This window comes from Elaeis guineensis, chromosome 9 (genome assembly GCF_000442705.2).
Source record: "Elaeis guineensis isolate ETL-2024a chromosome 9, EG11, whole genome shotgun sequence".
Lineage (NCBI taxonomy): Eukaryota > Viridiplantae > Streptophyta > Magnoliopsida > Arecales > Arecaceae > Elaeis > Elaeis guineensis.
The window spans coordinates 87,580,510-87,602,314 of NC_026001.2; the positions used below are offsets into that span (position 1 = coordinate 87,580,510).

Genomic DNA, 21,805 nt, shown 5'->3' on the forward strand with positions numbered 1-21,805 from the left:
ATGGGTTGGTTGTCCTCATAACCAAAGAGTGTGGAGACACTCCTATGGCATACGGGTGAGATGTAATGGTACATCTGCACTGAACGTGATCAACTCCGGAGCAATTTCTGCTGTCAAGATTTGCTCCGATGGGATATGGGTATAAATGTCCCTCCGACCTGAAACCGCCACAGTGACTTGCAAGCAACTCGCTGTACTTAAGCACTGGACTACCTAAATTTCTAATTCAGTGAGGAAGGCTGTTGGTGTAGTCAAGTATTTGACTTGTCGGTGCGTGTGTCAAGATGGGATTGACCACTCCAGTTTAGGAGCTGTGTACAGTCGTGTTTCAATTTAGCAAAACCTTGGCTAGGGTAGTCCTAGTGAGGAGTCACAGGACTAATTGAGTTGAGCACGATTCGGATGATATCATCAGGGTTGACAGTTTAACCCTGAGTCGTCCTAAACACAGGGGTCAAAAGGGATGAATTATACGGTAACCATATTCACGTAGGTTCTGAATATTGCGATTGCGATTATTCGACCTATCCGATCGTCGGGTATCATTGCTAGATGGTCACTTCGATTAGTACAGGAATTGGTTCCTGTGCTACCGATTTAGGTTCGAACCTGCGGGGTCACACACATTAGAGGTTCCTTTCTGATCTGATGGCTGATTATGAGTCTTATCTATCTGGGACTCTATGATTGAGAATTAGGATTCTCTGATCATGAGTTCCACACATTTTGGGTACCGGGGTCAAAATTTTGAATTTCAAATTTTGAATTTGAAATTTGAATTCTTTGATCAGGGTTTCATATCGATGGTCTCTGATGCCTGATTGTCCATCAGATTTGGACTCAATATTTATGAGAGGTTTAATTAGTGATTTGATCGCTAATTAACTCAATTTGATTGAGTAATTATTTTTGGATCAAGTCCAATTGAATTGGATTCAGTTTGGATTGACCCGATTAGGTTAAATGTTGACCTAATCGCTAAGGTGGTTTAGTCTCTGATTTGATCAGGGATTAGGCTTAGTTAATTTTTGATTTAATTAGGATTTTATTGAGCCTAATTAAGCCTAATTATGTTAGGTTTAATCTATTCTAATTGTGCTTAACCTATTTAGATTAGGTTGGCTCAATTTGAATCAAACCATCTTGTTTTGAATTCCCTGCGACACCCAACTTCCTTGCACCCATTTGAATTCACGAGAAGAAACTTCTCGTGAAATTTTTCTCATGCAAAACCCTTCCCCATGCCCTCATTTGTGTGCCATATGGATGGATAAAATAATTAGTTAGCCATTCAAATTCAAAGCATGTTTGAATTTGAATGGATAACTTATCACTTGCCCCTTCATCCTTATACATTTTGTGCGCCACATTAGTTACACGAGAAAAAGTTTTTCGTGAAATATTTTCCACACACAAAGAGCCACACCCTTTCTCTTCTCATGCCTAAAAGGATAAGGATAAGTTGGTTTTCGTTTGAATTCAAATTTGATTTGAATTCAAATGTGCAACCACTTATCTTTATCCTCTCACACGGATAAGACACGTTCGACGTTGTTTTAAAAATGGAAGAAAGGTGGGGCGTGTGCAGAAAAATTAAGAGAAAGAAAGTGGGGCGTGAGGAAGGTTGGTGTGTGAGGTGAAGGTCCAAAACCTTCCGAGAAAAAAAGAAAGAAAAGAGAGAAAATTGGGCGCAGGGTTTTTGGTGTGTACCCTAGGGTTTCTACCTAGGGATTGGGAAGTGAGATTGGTGTGCCACGAGTGTTGTGAGTCCACCAAATTTTTGGGAGAGATCCATCAGCCTCTCAAGCAATTGTGCAAATGATCCGGAGCATCCGAGAAGTCGGCACATATTGATTGAAGGAGTTCGATCAACATCTGCCATCAAAAGATGAATCACGAACTAGCATTCGTGAGGAGCTGATCAGACGGGAGCTTCGTGTGGACGATCCGTAGAGGCCAGATATTTATGTGGCTGTGACATGACAATCAGAATCCCCTGATGGAGATCAGATTGCGGTGATCGACTACCCGCAAAAGGTGATGTGTTCTGAACACAATACTGTAAAAGTTTTACTGATTCAAATTTGAATTTCAAATTTAAATGTATGCTGTTGTATCATATTTAGATCCTAGTATAGGGTTAATTAGTATTAATTAATGAGATTAATTAATAATTCTGCTGTAAAATAGTAATTTTGAAAAAATTTTAAAATTACCATTTTGCCCCTGCACTAAATTTTCGCTATAATTAGGTCAAAGGAGCTCAAAATTAAATTTAGCTGTAGTTGGTCAAATTGATTCACATATGTTGTGAATTGATTAAGTCAAGATCGAATTTGGCTCAACAGTTAGAACTCGGGATTATAGATTAATCTAATTGATTCTAATCAACCAATTTGGTGTCTAAGGTAAGTAGATGGTGGTTCTTTAATTGATTCCGTTGTTTGATCTAGCCAATTCGTTGGTATTTAAGGAAAGCAAAGGGAGGACCCCCACTTATCTTCACTTATCTAGTCATTTTGAAAGATTATGTTTTGTATTAGATTACTTGTTGATTCAAGTTCACCCATACCGACTAGATTGGTTAGACATGAAATGTGCTAACCCAAACCATATTGGTCATTACATCTGATGTATGTGACTAATTAAAAGAGGCCTAAACCTAAATCTCCTCACTAAATATTAAATCTACTGATCTTCCACTATTGTAAAGATATGGGTACCTTCTCTGGTATTGATCGTTCTCGACTGGTTACAGTGGTTCGATTGCATCGGGAAGGCACAACCACTCTATTGGCATTAGATGCTCCAGGATAAAGATGGAGTTGAACCCAATAACTATTAGGTAAGGAATCCAATAATGGCTTTGCACTTACTGGTGAATGGTGGAACGGACTTAACTAAGAAATGTGTCAATAACTGTTAGATGAGGTCATAGAACTTAGAGATCAAGTCGCTGCAACATGCTTGGAGAAGTATCTGAACAAAAAGTTATCCATGTATTGATATATGTGTCATCAATAACTATTGGGTAAGGTGCCGTACATCGATAGGACCACAGTACTCACTAGAATCACTTATCACATTAGGATTTTTTTTTCCACTCGAGGAGTGTGAGAGACTCGAAAAATTAGTAGGAGCCTTTGTTTATTTTTGAAGTCCTTAGAATAAACTATTATAAGTATAATTTTTTAATTAAATCTTTACTCTCTATGATCAATTCTATCAGCTTCCAACCCTTTAGCTTGAATCTTAGATATCAATCACTCAACTAAAATCAACTACATATTCTGGTTTAGAAATCTAAGAATAGTTTTAGCTTTTAAAAATTAAGACATATTCTTGAGTTGGTTAACCCAATGTCATCAGCTTGTCCAATTCATAGTCAACGAGCTATACTTGACAAATGGTTGGATATGGACAATTAGGTTAGGTGCTATAAATTGAATTTCATAGTTGATAAAATTCAATATATGCATAAGGATATGTAGACTGCCAATGACATACTGATTCATCTGTAATAGTTGTGAGATGATCAGAGTCGCATAGTGCATGAGATATGTGATGGACAGTTGTCCATGATCGACGATCAAGGACATTGAAGAGCTTGAAAGGCTCGACATGACTATGTATAAGAAATTACTAATGAATTTGATCCTACAATTTCTAATTCATACGGATAGTTTATAAAACTATTATATGAATAAATATTATAGCATCTTAATTGAATTGGTCAATATATTGATAATTAAAGGATCTTGAAAAGTTCAGAGGTACATACCTGGAGAAACTAAAGAATCATTTACATGCCTTTGGAAGGTATGTCGAATTGCTCAAAATTGATCTTATAGTTTTTCTTTTTCATTAGACTCTAGTGCATATTACGCACTTTAATATAAGATCTAAGGAAGGAAGAGGACTGAGAAAGGTAAAGTGACTTTTTTGAATTGTAATGGTGCAAAAGTTGCACTGTCGCTATGGGCTAATCTCAGTGATTGCCATTTGGATTTAGCTCTTTATCATTTGCATGATGATGTATTTGTGAACTTATTTGAGTAAATAGTGAATGCCATTGGGTCTGAGAGATCCAGAACTAAATAACCTAAAGTATATAGATGGTTCTTTTGGCTAGGTCATGTATAAGAAAAAATAATTTATCGACTAGAGAAAATGGCCTTTAGGCTCATTGACTGTTAATCATATCTGATCTATGAATCATCTCTTTGAGGATTAATGATCAAGCTGTCCTTTGTAGATCAAAGGGATAGAACCACTGAGATACTTATCTAATACGCATACGATGTGCATGGCCCATTTGATGAGTCAGACTAGGAAGTTATCATTACTTCATCATCTTTATTGTGAACAGTCATAGTATAGGTATATGTATATGAGATACCAATCTAAAAACTTTGAAAGTTTAAAGAATTCAAATATAAAGTAAAAAATAAATCAAAAAAATTTAAAGGTACTTCGATTAGATTGAGGATGCAATACCAAATAAAAAATTTATCGATTATCTAAAGAGAATGGCATAGTTTCATAATAAAATTCTCCTAATACACCTCAGCTCAACGGTATATCTTTAAAGAGCAATGACGTTGTCTGAGACAAGGTTCGATCTATCATGAATGTCACTAGTTTAACTATTGTTTTTTAGAACAAGATTTAATTTTTAAATTTAAATTAGATTTCTTCTAAAGTTGATTTCATCACACCATATGAGATATGATATGGTGGACAGATTAGAGGATAGATTTGTGAAAGCTCATTTATGGGGTATCTCAAAAGTGTTTGGGATGTTACTTTTTCTTTCCAGTGGTTCACAATGTGATTGGAGCAATCATACTATTTTTTGAAAATAATGGAAAGATGAACTCAAAGATAAAATCTTTAAAGAATAACGAGTCATAGAACCTCTACAACTTATTTAAGATGAGCCAGTATATGTAGTACTTTCTCTACCTCATAGATCCAGTAGGATTTTTCATCCTTTAGAAAGATACTTGGTATTCTTACAAAAGATTCAAAAAAAATATTTTTCAAGAAAGAATAGGAATATAAGGATGATCTCGAAACCTACAACGAGGTGATGTTATACATCGATCTCGAGAAATGGATGTGTAGATAGCCCTACTAAATGGATATCTTTGAAAGATATCTATTTACAGTGGCCTATGGATTTCACTTCCAGTGATAGAGATCACACTGTGAAAATCCTCTGTGGATTTAAGCTAAAATCTCAGAGTTAGAATATTATTTGATTTCATCAAAAATAAAAAAGAATCATGTAGTTATATGAAGGTCAATAGGAGGATCCCATACTAATATCGATTATGATGTGTATCAAAAACCTAGGTCAAATATTTTAGAAATAAAGGTCTATAAAGATAGATCCTAAAAGAATGTTTGATTTTCACAGACAAATACATAGAAGAGATGCTAAAAGGGTTCAGCATTGAAATCTTCAAGAGGATCCTTTATCCTCTTAGGCATGGGTGTATACCATGCTATGTATTTGACTTGGTATATCTTGCCATAAATTCATGAGTAGATATTAGTTGAATCCAAATGGGAGTATTGGATTGCTCTGAAAATATTTAAGTATTTGAGAGCACTAAGAATTATTCCTCATTTTTGAAGAAGGGTTAGAGCTAAGAGTGGGAGGATACACCGATGTTGATGGTAGAATATCTACATCAGCATATATTCTTAGTTATGTTGGTTCGATATGTTGAAGGATCCAGGCAATCGACCAATAGAAGCTGAATATGCTATAGATGTGCAGGATGCATTCGGATTCTTATGATAGTTGTGAAACTTGATGTCATACCATTAGATACTATGATATTTACTACAAAGATAATAGTCCATAGCCCTCGCTAGAGCCAAGTTTCACAGAAGTCCATGCACATAGAGCAGAATATACACAATTATCTCAAGTAAAATACATGAAGGTGTAGAGAGTAACTCCACATGAAATATGGTAGGTCCGAGTTACTTAGCCAGTTAAACCCTAAAGCCTATCTTCAAAGATGGGGCTCAGGTATATGGCAAATTGGCTTTAGTGCAAGTGGAAGTTTATTAGATGTATGCCTTAGAAGCCAATCTTAATTGACACATATTTTTTTTAAGACATATTTTATACTTGATGGGCAATCTTTATAACCAATTATATCATATATGTCCATGATTTGTTCTAAAATTAACAAAGATGATTTTATATATTCTCAAAGTGTTGAAATTTGAGATACATTATTAGTGGTTAATTTCTAAATGCTCCCGATCGAAGGATTATCATGGAAGACAGTGATCAATCCATTCAAGATCGGTGCATGGATCATCTCTCTTTAGGATAAATGAGTCTCAAGTCTACGGTGTAGAGACACTAGGGTAGAGTGCAGGTGTTGTTAGAGAATAACTTACACTGAGTGTGACCAACATAAAAATTCTTGGATGTCTACTCACTCATCAGTGATTTTCTCAATGCTGTAGTGGTGTGACTGGTCTTTGATCTGTGGTGTTGGCTATTCATAGCGGCTACTTAGTTTGACTACACATTTTCTTGGTCCTTAGCTATTCGGATCTTTACTGTGTATGTTGCTATTATAGGTTCAGATTCGCTATTTGGAGTAGGATGCACTTAAATAGAATCTATCGATCTTAGTAGAAAAGAAGTCTATGTGATTCACAAAACTGAGTTCAGAAAATCTCTGGCTAGAGTAAGAGTGAATACTGAAAAAGAGTTGCACGAATTCACAAATAAACTTGAGTCGAGCCAATCTAGTATATGACTAATGATGGAGTTTGATAATTCTCCATGATCTCTGTCTAATCGGGACTCACGTCGAGGGATTGTATCACACGATAACTGCACTTAGGATTTATTTTTTCTATTCTACTGGATTACCACTACATATTGTTAGGTGTCACTAATGGATCGTGAGAACTACTAGAATCATTTTTGGATCAACGATCCTTGTTGAGGTAAGTAGGAATCGTTTTAGCCCATCGAAAAGAGTTTCATGATACTGTGATGGAGATCATGATATGTCTCACTATCAAATAGAATAAAATTTATGGGGTCACACACAAAAGAAGCATAACCTGATCAATGACTTAGATCATATTCGAATTATTAATCAGATTGATAGTTTGAATTTTAGAAACTACTAATTTGTAATCGTTACAGTTTTGGTAGCTGCTAATTGTTAGTGCAGGAACTTAATTATAAATATTATAATTTATTAGATTGATTAAATTATAGATTAAGTATTAATTAATTAAATCAAATTTAATTTAATTAATTTAATTTAATGCTAATTGGATTCATTATCTAAATCAGATTTGAATTTTAAGCTTGATTGGATCAGCTTGATAGCCTTTCAAATTCGACTCGATTCGGACTCGATTTGAACCCAATTGAGATCCAATTTGAATTAATGAACCATGACTTAGAGAGCCAGTTTTTTAAGACTCTCTCCCAAATTTCACACCAAGAAGGGGAGGGCATATGTTGAGACGCACCCCTTTTTTCTTCTTGCGCGCGTGAAGGAGAGGGGTGCCAATAGTTGGCGCCCCACTTTATCTGAGATTCTCTTTCTTTCAAATTTTATTTCTATTTGAATTTGTTTCAAAATAGATAAAATTCTATCTATATAGTATGTAAAAATTTTTTTGTGCAATAAAAAAATTGAAAAGAATTGGCATGCGCTAATTTGTGTGGGAGTTTTTTCTTGCCTTACAACTTCATCTCCATGCCCTTCTAATTCTTGATTTTGATTTTGAATGCCTTAGATTAAAAGTGATTAGATCTCTTGGGTGAGAGGAAGTGGTTGGAGGTAAATTTGTTGGTTTGGTGCGATGAAATTTTTTTAGGGCTGAGTTTTGGCGTGTAAAAGTGGAAGGCTTCTTTAGGACATCAAATCATCTCAACGCCTCCTCTTCCTTTCTTCCTTACATCCCAAACTCAAGATCTAATAGAGATTAGATCTAAGAGATAAAAAGAGAGACAAAAAGAGAAAAAAATATTCTTCTTTCCTTCTTGATGATCTGGTTCAGATCCCATCGGATCTATGCGAAAGAGTTCGTACAACGACTTCTTCTTTGAGATCTAAAAAAGATATGCAGATCCAAAGATGAGGAGTGAGATCTGTAAGGTGCTAGTATATTGATGATCTCGATGCTCTGATTAGGCATCTCCATATGGATCCTAGCAAAGGTCGAATGCATGCGCGGCTACGATCGGAACTCAGGACATCCGAGGATCCAAAGGTATGGAGATCTGATCTCCGATTTGATTTTACTAATTTGTTTTTTTTAGATTTCAGATCAAGATAGCATATTCGCGTAAAGATCTTAGCTCTAATTTTCAGATCAGATCTGATACATATTTATAAATTAAAAAATATTTTAATTTATTTACTTCACTGCATAAGGTTTAGAAAATTTTTTTAAATTATACGTACGAAATCATAGCATTTTCTAAACAAATGACGAACATCATCCAATGTCCTAATAGTGAAGTGAATTATTCATTGGGTTTAGTCCTCGAACATCATCCTGGCCATATATCGAGGACATCAACATGCTACATTGACCGATAATCGATCTAGTGCCATTACCCAGCCAAAATTCATCAAGGTGATCATGGAGATCCAGGCGAAATAATCCCATCGGCTTCCATCCGACCCCGTACCCCATATGATCCCAATGTTAAGGTAATTGATAATTATAATGTACTAGTATCATGACTTGAATATGTTAGTACTATTGGAAGCTTAATATATGCAATGTATTGTACTAGGCCAGATATTGCATTTGCACATGTAAGCTATCAAGAAAAACTAGTAAACCTAGTATATATCATTGGTAAGAAATAAGCAGAGTCCATAGATATCTGGAGAAAATATTCATTTAGGACCATTTTATTTTGATCATCCAGCTATACTAGAAGAATTCACCGATGAAAGCTGAAATACAAGTACAAATGATAATAAATCAACATCTAGATGGATTTTTACACTTAGAGGAGCAAAAAGTTGGGCCTTTAAGAAACAAACATGCATATCACACTCGACCATAGAATTTGAATTTATAGCATTGGTAGCTGCTATTAGAAAGCGAAATGGTTGAAAAATCATTGTTGACATTAAATTATGGCCACAACTTATGCCACCTATTTCCTTCATTGTGATAGTGAAGCAACTATATCTAAAGCATATAGTAAGGTCTATAATAGAAAATTTAGATATATAAGCTTAAGATATAAATATATCAAATAATTAATAATGGATGAAGTTATTACCATCATTTATATAGGTCTAGTGATAATCTAGTAGATGCATTAACCAGAGGATTGTTAAGAGAATTGATAAAACCTACTTCTGCTAGAATGAGACTGAAACCTTTTCTAATTAGTCACTATAATGAGAACCCAATCTTGTTCTAGCAAAAACTAATTTTAAGGTTTAAAGGATAATAACAAGTTATTGATATATGACTAAGATGAGAAACTTAATTTAAGTCCTGAGAAGGTAAATCAATACTTATTGTTATGATAAATAGAGGATGAGTTTGATCTTTAATGGAATCTAAATTATTTTCAAGTGTTTGTAGCAACAGAGACAATAGGATAGCGATTCTACCTATATTAATATAGAAGTGGTGTCACTTCTAGAAGAGTTTAAGGGTTTACTTTTATAAATATTCATAAATCAGGATTAGCATATGCCATAATAGTGCTAAATTGTGTTTATGAAGTTCTTATGGAAACTATGTATAATATGTATATAATATTTTCAATTCTAATATAAAGAAGTGTTGGTTTAAGCCCTGTCCACTAATAATTTTATTAGAGCTTTGGTGTATTTATATTAATTGAGGGTTTAAATCAAAAGATACCTTCATGAATGCATGGTTGTATTATTAGAAACTAAAGAAAATTTAATATTACAAGCTAGTGGGAGAGTATTGGTTAGACTATAATATTTTTTAATTAAATAGAAAGGAAGAAAAGGAGAGGAAGGGCCAAATAGATGTGTCATACGGTCTCCTCTCAGAAATAAATAAATTACAAGGAGAGAAAATAAGGGCCAATGGATGTTTATGGTTATTTTTTTGAAGAATTTTCTTTTTAAGATATTTCTATCAGATAGAGTTCAATTTAAAATTAAAATCTCATGACTTTGAAAAGATGCTTTTGTATGATTTCACCATTGTAAGACAACCACTGGTATTAGATACTTTAATTTAAACGAAAGAAGCATATTTACAAGATGAGAAGCCTTATATTTTCAGATTGAAAGGACACGTATTTACATATTAAAAGTCATGTATTTAGGAAAAGGTGTTGTTCCCTTCATTTAGACTGTATAAATGTAGAACCTTGTGACAGCAGATGACAATCATCTCCCTTCCATCTTAAAACCTTTACTCTTCTCTCTAGCTTCTAACTGTTCTCTAGAGAATTTCTTGGGAATCTCTTCAGAATTGCTATTTGTAGAATTCTATAAGATTTTGTTGTATCCTGGTGGTGATTTGCCACGAACCCATTTGCAAACTCATTAGAATGGAGGAAATATCACCTTAAAGATAATGATTTATGTGCCTCAAAGCCTTAAATTATTCCATCATTTTATCCATTTAAACAACCCTTCCAAACAGCTTACATTTAGGTTAAGCAAGTTGGAAAGCCTGATCTAGTTGATTAATTCAGGTTTGAGGGAGTTGGGGAGTCCCATATTTTGGAACCATTGTCTAACCCATGAGTCATGATTGCAATTATTGTTGGAGTCTAAGTTGGATTGGATTTAGGGTCAGTTTGGCTCTATTTGACCCTCCTGAACCCTAAATCCAATGTTTTTTCTTTTCTTTTTTCTTGAGAGAGAGAGAGAGAGAGAGAGAGATTTGAAGTCAAGTGGAATTTGAGTCAAGTCTATAAAGAACATCAGAGTTTCAGCGGCCACATATGGGGGAGGCTGCATGTGGTTTAGGTTTATCTAGGAAGTTAACAATCAATTAGCTCCAAAAGAAAAAACAACCAATTAGCTGACCTGCCAATTAGTGCTTAATCTATCAACCAAAGTAAGACAATAGAAGAAGATTCCAAGTGGGACCTAATTATAACATGCCAATTATCTATAAGAGGATATTATCACCTAAAATATTGAACATTGGTTTGTCTTCATCTGGATCATTTCAAAGTGATTACATCTGTTTGTCTCTTCATGCTCATGCAGTCTTCCTTTTTTTAATAAGTTGTTGGCAGAAACATAGTTTTTGATGTCGAGGGGATCAGGAACGAGATCCTACATTGGACCATATTGGAAACCAATATATATATATATATATATATATATATATATCTGACAAGAAATAAGAATGCAAAAGAATTTATTAAATTCTAAAAGAGGAATTTTTTTGGTGATGCTCAATTTGTTAATTCTCATATGAAGTGAAATGATAAAAATAAGATGAACAAAGAAACGGTATGGGTTAAGTATCCCAGTTCTAGACATTTATGATGAAGTTCAAAACTTTAAGCCAGACTTAGTGGCATTATCTTAATGAACAGATGGTTCAACCATCATTTAAATCTAAAACGAAGTTGAGTGGCATTTAGCTCCAACCAGGTAGAAATTAGAGCATTATAATTTTAGATGTCTATGCCTATTGTGACGTTCTACAATGTAGTTTTATGTGATTTCTATTATTCTTATGAAATGAAATATATAATACATTTGAATCTTTTTTCCATCTTTACATATACAAAAAACAAAAGAAGACTAATTTGTACAATTAACCATCCTACAAGCAAATTAATTCTCAACCATGGCCAAATGAGAATTTGATTAGTCCAAAAATTCTATTTCCTCCGTTCTCTCAAAAATGATGGTCATTATCTCATCCAAAAATAAATAAATAAATAAAGGCAGACTCTAGCAATCTTGCAGTGACTGTTTAATTCAACCAAATAGGAAAAAATCAGACCAAAGCAGCACCCCTTAAGAGGGGGAATATTTTAAATGGTTTAAGACTTTGAAGCAGGTTAGATGTGACAAAACTTGCCACATTATTCCTCCAATGACATGAACCCATGTCTTCACGCTGGTTACCACCAAGTTTTGTAATGTCATCTTGGACATTTGGAGCTATTAGATGCAGGTACATATATAACTCATATAACTGCCTTTAAATAACATTTATACTACATGGCTTATGTTTTAAATATCCAAAAGTATAACTAAACAATAGCTGAACATTCCACCTGACCAACATATCAAAAAGTCCTATGTTTTAATGTTGGTTGAGACTTGAGAAAGACTGCACTAATATAAGTTCTATCATACAAGACATGAGACATCATGGAGATGGCTAGAAACATCCAACATTGCTTTCAAATGCATCAGGGTGGCATGGCTTATCTGCCCATTATCTAACACTCATGGGTGTGAACACATATGGAACCAGCATCTAATGGAGAACTAACGAAAGCTTCTTGGATTCTCCAAGGAAATTTACATCCAACTCCTCCTTCAGCTTTCCACCGCCGAAATGATTAGAATAAGAGACTTGTGTTAGACTTTTCGGCTAACCATCTTCCTGGCAACTGGTACCTAATTGAGATGAGATGATACATCGGTTAATCTTGTCTGGTATTCAATAACCAAAAACCAAAAGAAAAAATGATGGAGAATGTTTAAAAATTAATTATTAATTAATTTTTAATATTTAATAATGTTTCATATTTTGTAAATATCATAGTGACCTTATACCAATAAAAACTGATATCTCAGCCAAATTAAGAATCACTATGATAATTTAGAGAGAGAGAGAGAGAGTATTTTACAGAAAATTCGGCGTTTTGGTGCATTGTTTGGTGAGGTAATGAAGAGATGCATGAAGTCAGTCCTAAGATTTCAGAATATGTTCTTATTTTATTCCACTTTTATTTTCTTAATTATGATGGAAGACTTCTCTTGGCACCCAGTTTATCCTGCATACAATGCCTAACGGTGTAAAATTGGCCTTTTTAAAGGGGGTGGTGCGGCAAGACGCATGAGGGGACATCCAGCCAAACTCAGCTACGCAACTCAGGGATTGCCTAATATGGATCAGATCAGAAGGGTTCCGGGTGGATTGCACATCGGATTGCTCATTTTGGAGTAACAATTCAGTCAAAAACTCTCAATAACTTGGCCGAGTTTTTTAGCAGATTAGTGATCCAACTTAATCAGATGTTCAGAATTATCCTCCCATTAATATACTTTATATCCATATTTTTGACTACTTGAAATTAGTTTGTTATTATATTAAAAGTCATTATTTTATATAATTCATATATTTATATTTATATTTAATAGAATATGTAAATATGCCAATATATATTTATATATAATATTATATGTTTGTATTATTGATACTTCATCAAATATTTTTGTACTGGACTGCTAATCCACTAGCCCACTTGGATCATTGAAATTTGAGTGAACCACATTTTCATGTTCCATGTATTTTCCATTTAGTTTGTGGTTTAGATCTTCCACCTGGGGACCCCTTCTTTCTCCATTTTTTTAAAATTTTTCATTTGATTTTAGGAATTTCTTTCATGATCTGTAATCTCTGATTTTGTTTTTGATTTTGCCTTACTTGATTTTGAACTCTCACATTGCAATTCCTCTTGGTTCTGTCCTCTGGCCTAGTGCTTTTTGGGGGCCGAGCCCCTGTGCCCTTCTCGTAATGAGTATGCCATTGGGATGCTCTTGTAGTATTATATCGTCTAAATGAAAGACACACTATAAGAGAGGAGAATTTCGAAAATAAAAATATTTTAAGAATAGGCTTTGTCATATTGAAAATATAAAAAGAGAAGAAATATTGTGGTTTTTATTTTGTTTTAGGATCATCTAAAATTACCTCATTTTCATAAGTTATTTACTCTTGTATTCAACACAAGCCTCTTTGAAATCTAAGGCTCATTTGGCTAACACTATGGAACTAATAAATAAGGTTTTCCGGCCATGGGTCTATGACAAAAGATATCAAAGCTAGGTTCATTGTGTATTATAATCTTCATTAATCATACGGGTCTCTTATTAAGAGATACCAAAGTTGAGTAGGACTCGTGCCATGGATGGTCCCCCTACTTTCTTGAGTGAAAGCCAACTATAATGGAGATGTAACAAGATACGGTGGAAGAGATTATCATAATCCCATATTGACAAAATGTCCGAAAGATTTACTTAGTTCCATGGTGAAGCCTTCATCTTAGAAATTTGGTCAAGGATAACATATTTTGATGGGAAATAGCTCAGATTCAAAAGCATTCTTGGTCTTTTTCAAAATTCATTTTTTGTTAAAAGATTAAACTTGATGCATTTTGTGAAGTACATAATGTGGACTATGTTGATCTAATGATCACTACTTTATTCCCCTTTCAGCAAAACGGTGGGCGCGCTGTATGTGTCCCATAAAATAAGTTATCGTGAGTCCGGTATAATTTTTCCCCTCATGGCAAAACGATGGGCATTTAATACGTGACCCATCCGTTTGTGGACCACACGTGCCATTTGGACATATCCACGTGTCTGAGGTGAGCTAGTACGTGACTTACAACACAAAAAGACTTTAGGAGTATTCAACTCCTTTGGATTATATCTGGTTCCCTAATCTGCTCATATTCGCTAGTGATTCCATTCATACTACGTAGGCAAGGTCATTTCTACCTTATATAAGCCACGGGCACTCTGAAAACCGGAAAGGTAGCAAGAAATAGCCAACTCAAAGACATGGAGGAACACCAACTATTCTTCACACCACAAGCAGTCCTTATGGACACCATGCCTCATGATGGTCTCATGAACAACACCAACTTTGACACAACAACCATCACAAGTTATGAGCACGTCTTTGATGAATTCATGCTCTTTGGAAATGGTTATGATGGCAATGGGCTGCATTCGATGGTCGAAAACTTGTTCGATGGCGAAGGCGAAGGTACTTCTAGCTTTGGATTGCATGTCGATGCAGTCGAAGATTTTCCTGAAGCATACTTGTCAGTAGATGGCAATGCTTCTGCAAGTCCTGAGGAGAAACAAGGTGATGGCAATTCCTCTGGGGGGACCACAAATGTGGCGAGGTCGAGGAGAGACCGTTCGAAGACTCTGATCTCGGAGAGGAGGCGGCGTGGGCGAATGAAGGACAAGCTCTATGAGCTGCGGTCCTTGGTTCCTAACATAACTAAGGTGTGCCCTCTCATCAATCTTGAATCTTTTTGGTCCAAAACTTAACATACTAGTTTCTGGCCAACTTCAGAAAAAGGATGACATGGTGCTTTCTTAGTGTTTGTGTCTGTTTTGAGGCCCTTCTTTTTCCAAGCTTGTGGAATGCATATGGCTCATGCCAATGAGATAGATAGAATGCATTCCTTAAAATAAACCCATGTTTCTATCAATGTGATGTCACTTGTGTGGCTCATGTTTGTCACTTAAGGGGGACCAATAACTTAAAGTAGTAGTTCTACTAAAATAAACTAAGAGAAGAAGCCATATCAGAGATTAGTAAATGTGGGAGTAGTTTAATTTTTGACTGTTTCATTCATTCTTACGATTGAATTATACATATAAAAGCAGATGGACAAGGCTTCGATTATTGCTGATGCAGTTATGTATGTGCAAAATCTTCAAAGGCAAGCAAAGAAGCTAGCAGAGGAAATCACTCTGCTTGAATCCTCCTCAAAAGTAGATCAGGTATCGCAAATTCCCTTCGAGCACACCATGAATGTTTCACAGGTTGATCAAGGGAGAAGTAGTCCATCCGGCGGAAAAGTATTGCGGTTGATAGCTCATGATGTAGGAGAAGGAAGATTCTTTGTGAAGTTGGAGTGCAGCAAAGGTGAAGGCATTTCCTCAGCCCTCTACTCTGCGATCGAGTCTCTTGGGTGCTTCGATTTAGCGAGCTCTAACATCTCCATTGCCTCTGAGATATATGTGTTAACACTAACACTGAATGTAATTTCCTCATCTTTACTTTCTTTTCTTTGTGTTCTTGGTACATTAACTAATGTCATGTTAATTGATGAATTCTTCGGTGGTCAACAGGTTAGAGGATTTGTGGAGGAGATGAATGTGTCAACTGTGAAGCTATGGATAATGGGGGCAATTCTTAAGGAGGGATTTGAGTTCGAGATGACAGCGATGTTTTAAATCTTTTGTTCTCATAATTTTTCACACTCTTCTGTCTTTTGGATATGTACCATCGTAGACTGGAAATGCTAATTGCGGGGTACCTTCCAGCTGCCTAAATAAACCACAGAAAAATATTTCATTAGAAGTCTTAACTTGAGAAACGTTCTAAAGAGGTTTCTTGTTTCAAAGACATTAAATTGTATCCTGTGTAATAGTCTTGAAATGAGGAAGAAGAGGCAATAAACAGTTTCTTAATCATGTATTGTTGCTTTGAGATACCAATTTTATATGACATACATGACGAAAATGGCATATGGGTTTCTTGAAGTCTGAAAACAAATTGCACTCAGACTGCAATTTCTTGCTTGGATCTATCTCTCTCTATATCTATGTATGTATGTTTGTGTGTGTGTTCTCTCTCTCTCTCTGAATGGGTGGCCATATCCTTATGACTAACATCTCTTAACCGGATATCATACATGAGGTAGCATGTTCCCCACCACCTCTGGAGTAACAAGGAGTCATTATCTATAGGTAGCCCCTGAACTATTTGTTTTAGGACCAGTACTCCTTACTCAGCTTTCATCTAACAACTAGCCCAAGCCTCTCTTACATAATTTTGCTTTGTTTTCATACACACTTATGCCCAATTTACATACATTTATAGGGCAAGGACTGAGAATAAAATGGTCACCAAAACCAAGAGCCAAAAATATCATTAAGTTTGCTGATTAATGGGTTTTAAATGTAAAACACCGATCAAACGGGTGCGAAACTGATTAAATTGAGACATCATCCACCATTGATGCACCTCGAGTTGATATGAGTCAGTCCAAAAGTAATTTAACTTCAAATATTGAAGGCTTATTCCATAATTAAGCTCAGACCATGCTTCCGCTGACATGCCTCAGCCCAAGTCAAAATATTGGGACGGCCTCATATGCTGTAAACTTGATCAACATAAAACTTATCAATAAATTAGTTGACTGATAAACCTATCAACCAGGTGGGATGGCAAATCTGGTGGCGGTAACATGTAAGCATTGACTCAGTAACTGGTACATCAAAAAATACAAGCAGATATACTACCGATAATGATGGAAATAAGTCTGTCCTCAAATAAATTATGGAAGCAGGTCTTGATCACCATTTCATTCATATAAGATTGATTTCTTCTTAGATGTCTCTCCATGAGTGTTTGCGTTTAGTTGTTTATGTAGATGCCATATAATTGAGTCTGTTGGATTCTTTCTTACAAGTTTTTCTTTATTTTTCTTATCCTAGCATATTAAACTCTCAATAATGTATGTTGAAATCTATATCTGTCAACTGTAATGGGTGTATCGATCACTGGAGATTTAACCTTTTATTATTTGTCTGCCCTTGTTCATGACAGTGGGAAAGCAATGCTAGTCTCTTGATGCCAGAAATTGCTATGTGAGTGCTAGGATGCCATGTAGTTTGACTCTCAAAACCTTCCATTGTGAGGTCAAAGTCTGATGTCTTATTTTGACTTGGCAAAGCAAAATTTAAGGAAGCCTAATTCTAAGTCCAAAATTTTTCCCTATCACTGCCATGCCATGCTGCACAATCATGGATAGCACCAAATCTGTAAATTGCACTAATCAAATCATCACAAGGTATGCCAGTACCTTTCTTTTTTTAAGATAGAGAGTGAGAGATTAACCCATACTCTAATTATCTAGGCCCAAACACATGGAAATGCATCACCCACTTGGAACCTCTAGTTCCTAAAGGGACAGGATTGTATCTTTTGCACAAAAGAGGGAATTACCTTCCTGCGCATGACTTCACCATTGGATCACGCAATAGTTGCTTTGAGATATGTGCAAGTGGATAAATAGAAGGGTTTGGAGTGCTTTGAGATCTGTGTGGAGTGTGATCTGATGGGCGATGTTGGGAAAGAAGATCAATTATTCTTTCATGCGAAATATACAACCTAAACCAAGTCCTTAAAAAGTGTTTGAGCATTAAGACAAGCCCTGTTTTGCAGCATAGCATGTTAGCTATAACATAGAATTTTGCTGGTTGCTATAGCAGTAGTTCTGCAATTATGGCATCACATAGCATTGGGGGCTATAACTAAACAGTTGTGCCTCTCATCCAATCAAAGAAGGTTCAAATTTAAGCTTGGGGTTGGTTTTAAAGTGTAAGGCTCCTTTCTTATGTTAAAAGAAAAGAGCATGCAAGTCTCACCATTTTTGTTCAACAGATGAAGGTTTCCAAAAGGCACAAAGATCAAAAACATAAAGAAAACAAAAAAAAAAAGAGGAAGGGGAAGGGATGTGGAGAGAGAGGAAATCAACAAAGAAGTCTGAGAGAGGATAGTCGTAGCAAACTACTGCAAGAGAAAAGTTCAAGCTTGCAGTAAGTTTTTTTGATGTAATAATTATTAGCATTTTAACAAAAAAGAATGTAGATATTAACTAACCCAAGATTTTTTTTGATGCAGACATGAAGCTGAATTTGTTGCCTCAAACATGATAATTCAACAGAATGCAAAAGAAGGCTTTTTTGATGTAAACATGGGATTGAATTTGATCCAAAATTTATAGGATTTTTTGCGTGTATATCCTCCTAAACATTCAAATTTACGTAAATTTTTTCTCAAAATTAATATTTGTATATATACTCTCATAAAATACTTATTTTACATGTATATCCTTCGTTTCTCTTATTTTTTTTGTATTTGTACCCACATCATTTGACGCCGTTAAAAAATTAATAGTTTAAATTTTAAATGACTAAAATATCCTTATGGATAGATGTGCAAAAAAAAAATTATAAAGGTATATATACAAATAGCAATTTTATGAGGATATTCATGCAAAATTGAATGTTTAGAAGGATATACATGCAAAAAATTCTAATTTAATTTTTATCTATTTCATCTAGATGGATTTAGGCCTCTTACTCTATAATGTAGTAATATATTAATAATATAACAACACGATGATGATATTATATAATATTTTATATATTATAATACTATATTATATTTTATTTTATGCAAGATGGGATGATTATATCCATCATATAACAACATGATATACCTTATACACTTTCCAAAGATATTTTTGATAAAAAATTTTAAAACAAAATATACTAAGATTATAAATTTTTATTATTATATAATGCTCAGATCTACAACTATGTTCATTCTGTGCAAATATACAAGCTATTCATCTGATATTAGGTTTAGATATTTTTTTTAGAAGTATATTATTATACATTAGAAAAACATAGATGGTTATGATCTATTTATTTTCTCAATAAAATAATTTTGATCTATCATTTGATAAAAAGATCATTTTATCTATATAAATTAATATATTAAATAAATTTATTATTTTAGTTGTATATGTTAATTAGCCCTCAAAATATTTAAATTTATATAAATACTATCATAAAATTGCTATTTGTATATATATCCTTGTAAATTTTTTTTTTACATATCTATCCATAAGGATATTTTAGTCATTTTAATTTTAAACCATTAATTTTTAATAATGTTAGATGATATGAATACATATGCAAAAAAAAAAAATTATGAGGGTGTACATGCAGATATCAATTTTGAAAGGATATTTATATAAATTTGAATATTTGAGATGATATATATGTAAAAAACCCAAATTTATATGAGTCAAGAAATTTTTATAAGGTATCAAGAATGAGCAAGACTATGAGACATAAAAAACATCATTAAAAAGGATACCCACTTTGCAAGTAGGAGGATCAACCCACTCAAAATACTTGCACTGCTCATTAATTTATAGAGCAATGTTGCAAATATTTAATTAGCTCTTATATCTAACTAAAAAAAGTGAAAATCCAAAAATATTTTCCATTCAAAAAAGAAATCCAAAAATATTTAAGAACTTATCTCGTATTTGGAGCAACTGTAGAACTTTCTTCCAAAATTTTCCACATCTATAATGTCTTTACAATTGATCTATTCTCACAATCACACAATTTATTTATTATTATATTTGCTTGCAAATGATAAGCTTGAAAATATGGTTTATAGCACTTATATTATTTCATTTAAAGGATTTTATAAAACATTTAACAAGTTTGAAAATGAAAAATAAGAATTTGCAAAATTTAGCTTATCTAATGGATTTCTTCTTATTCTTCTACTTTAGATTGGTGAAAGAAGACTTGGATTTCAAGAAAAAGACTTGAATTTAGAAAAATAAGCTTGAATTTGGAGATTTAGAGAGGAAAAAGATCCAAAATCAAATGAAAATAAGCCATAGACCTCTTTCTAAAAATAAATTTGCATCTTATCAAACCACAAATATATAATGAATCATGACATGAGCTGATAAATTTGATTTCTGATGAATCGCATGCTACTTTTTGATCCGATATGAGCTTAGTAAATGAAGCCTTATCCGAGATGGTAATCTATAATTTTTTTTTTTTGAAAAAAAGAGTAGGTTCTCTCCCTCATTCTCTTTTCTTTTTTTTCTTCTTAAAATTAATGTATGGCAACACTCATCGTGGATGCGCAATATTTTCACATGTTATAGTAGCAAACGTATTTTTTGCCCATTTTAGTAGGGGTGTGCAAATGGTTCGGTTAATCGAAAATCGAACCAAACCATTAATTATTTTGATGTTTGGTTCTATTTTTTCTAAAAATTTTGATTTTGGTTTAAAATTGAATTGAAATTTTTTAATCAATTTATTTTTTGATATTTAATTTGATAACTTCGGTTAATTAAAAGTAGACATTTGATAATCCCTTTTGGTTTAAAACAGTCATTAGCTTGTGGCTTGTCCTCACATCCTGAGTTCTACCTAGTCTTTTCTCCTCATCTGTTAGTACTCGAAAGTCAGACTATTGAATGCCTCCAGCCTCTGGACCCTTGAACTATGCCTCCCCCTCTATTGTCCTCTTTCAGTGTCTCTCCATCGCCACCGCCAAACTCCTCCTCCTTGATGCCCACCACCTTGCCCGTCACCTCCCTCCCTTCTGCCATCGCCTCACCTTCACCCTCCTTCTCTAGTCTCTGGTGCTACTCAATATCATTGGATGCCTCCAGCCCTTAAACCGTCAAACTACGTGACCCCCTTTGCCCTCCTCTTCCATCACCACTGCTGACCTCCTCCTTCTTCTCAGTACCCACCACCTTGCCCATCGCTCCCCTCCCTTCTGCTACTACATTGCTTTCACCCTACTCCTCTAGTCCCCGACACTCCTCAATATCGTCGAACGCCACCAGCCTTTAGACCCTCAAACTATGCCACCTCCTTTGCCCTCCTCTTTCAGTACTTCTCCATCGCTACTGCCAACCTTCTCCTTAGTGCCCACCACCTCACCCCTGTCCTCCCTCCCTTCCACCACCACCACTACCTTGCTCCTCTCCTCCTCCCTTTTGCCACCACCGCCGCCATTACCACCTCACCTTCGTCATGCTATTCCATCAGGGATTAGGGTATAAGAGTTTAATTTTGAATATTTTTTGCTTTTGATATTAACAAATTTATAATTTTATGGGTTAATTGTTAAATTACTTGACCTTATAGATGATGGATTAAATACCCACACATCAAACAATTGCTAGCTCAAACATGATACCACCACT

General features: G+C 34.6%; 1 protein-coding gene across 2 annotated transcripts; it reads left to right on the plus strand.

Annotated features, from left to right (window-relative positions):
- The first annotated feature begins 14,712 nt into the window (after nt 1-14,712).
- On the plus strand, nt 14,713-16,456 carry LOC105051179 (transcription factor FER-LIKE IRON DEFICIENCY-INDUCED TRANSCRIPTION FACTOR-like). 2 transcript variants are annotated; one of them, XM_073243588.1, is made up of 3 exons: nt 14,713-15,245; nt 15,630-16,010; nt 16,101-16,456. In XM_073243588.1, the coding sequence occupies exons 1-3, from the start codon at nt 14,790-14,792 to the stop codon at nt 16,203-16,205; spliced, it is 942 nt and encodes a 313-aa protein (XP_073099689.1). In that variant the 5' UTR covers nt 14,713-14,789; the 3' UTR covers nt 16,206-16,456. The 2 variants fall into 2 exon arrangements, with proteins under 2 accessions (XP_073099689.1, XP_010929791.3); XM_010931489.4 differs by having other exon boundaries at nt 14,716-15,245; nt 15,633-16,010; nt 16,101-16,451.
- Nucleotides 16,457-21,805: the final 5,349 nt, after the last annotated feature.

Bases quoted from the DNA above. Each gene is read 5' to 3' on its own strand.
- LOC105051179 (XM_073243588.1), top strand. From the start codon at position 14,790: ATGGAGGAACACCAACTATTCTTCACACCACAAGCAGTCCTTATGGAC. The intron at 15,246-15,629 runs GTGTGCCCTCTC...TACATATAAAAG, and splicing joins TGGTTCCTAACATAACTAAG to CAGATGGACAAGGCTTCGAT. The intron at 16,011-16,100 runs GTAATTTCCTCA...GGTGGTCAACAG, and splicing joins TGTTAACACTAACACTGAAT to GTTAGAGGATTTGTGGAGGA.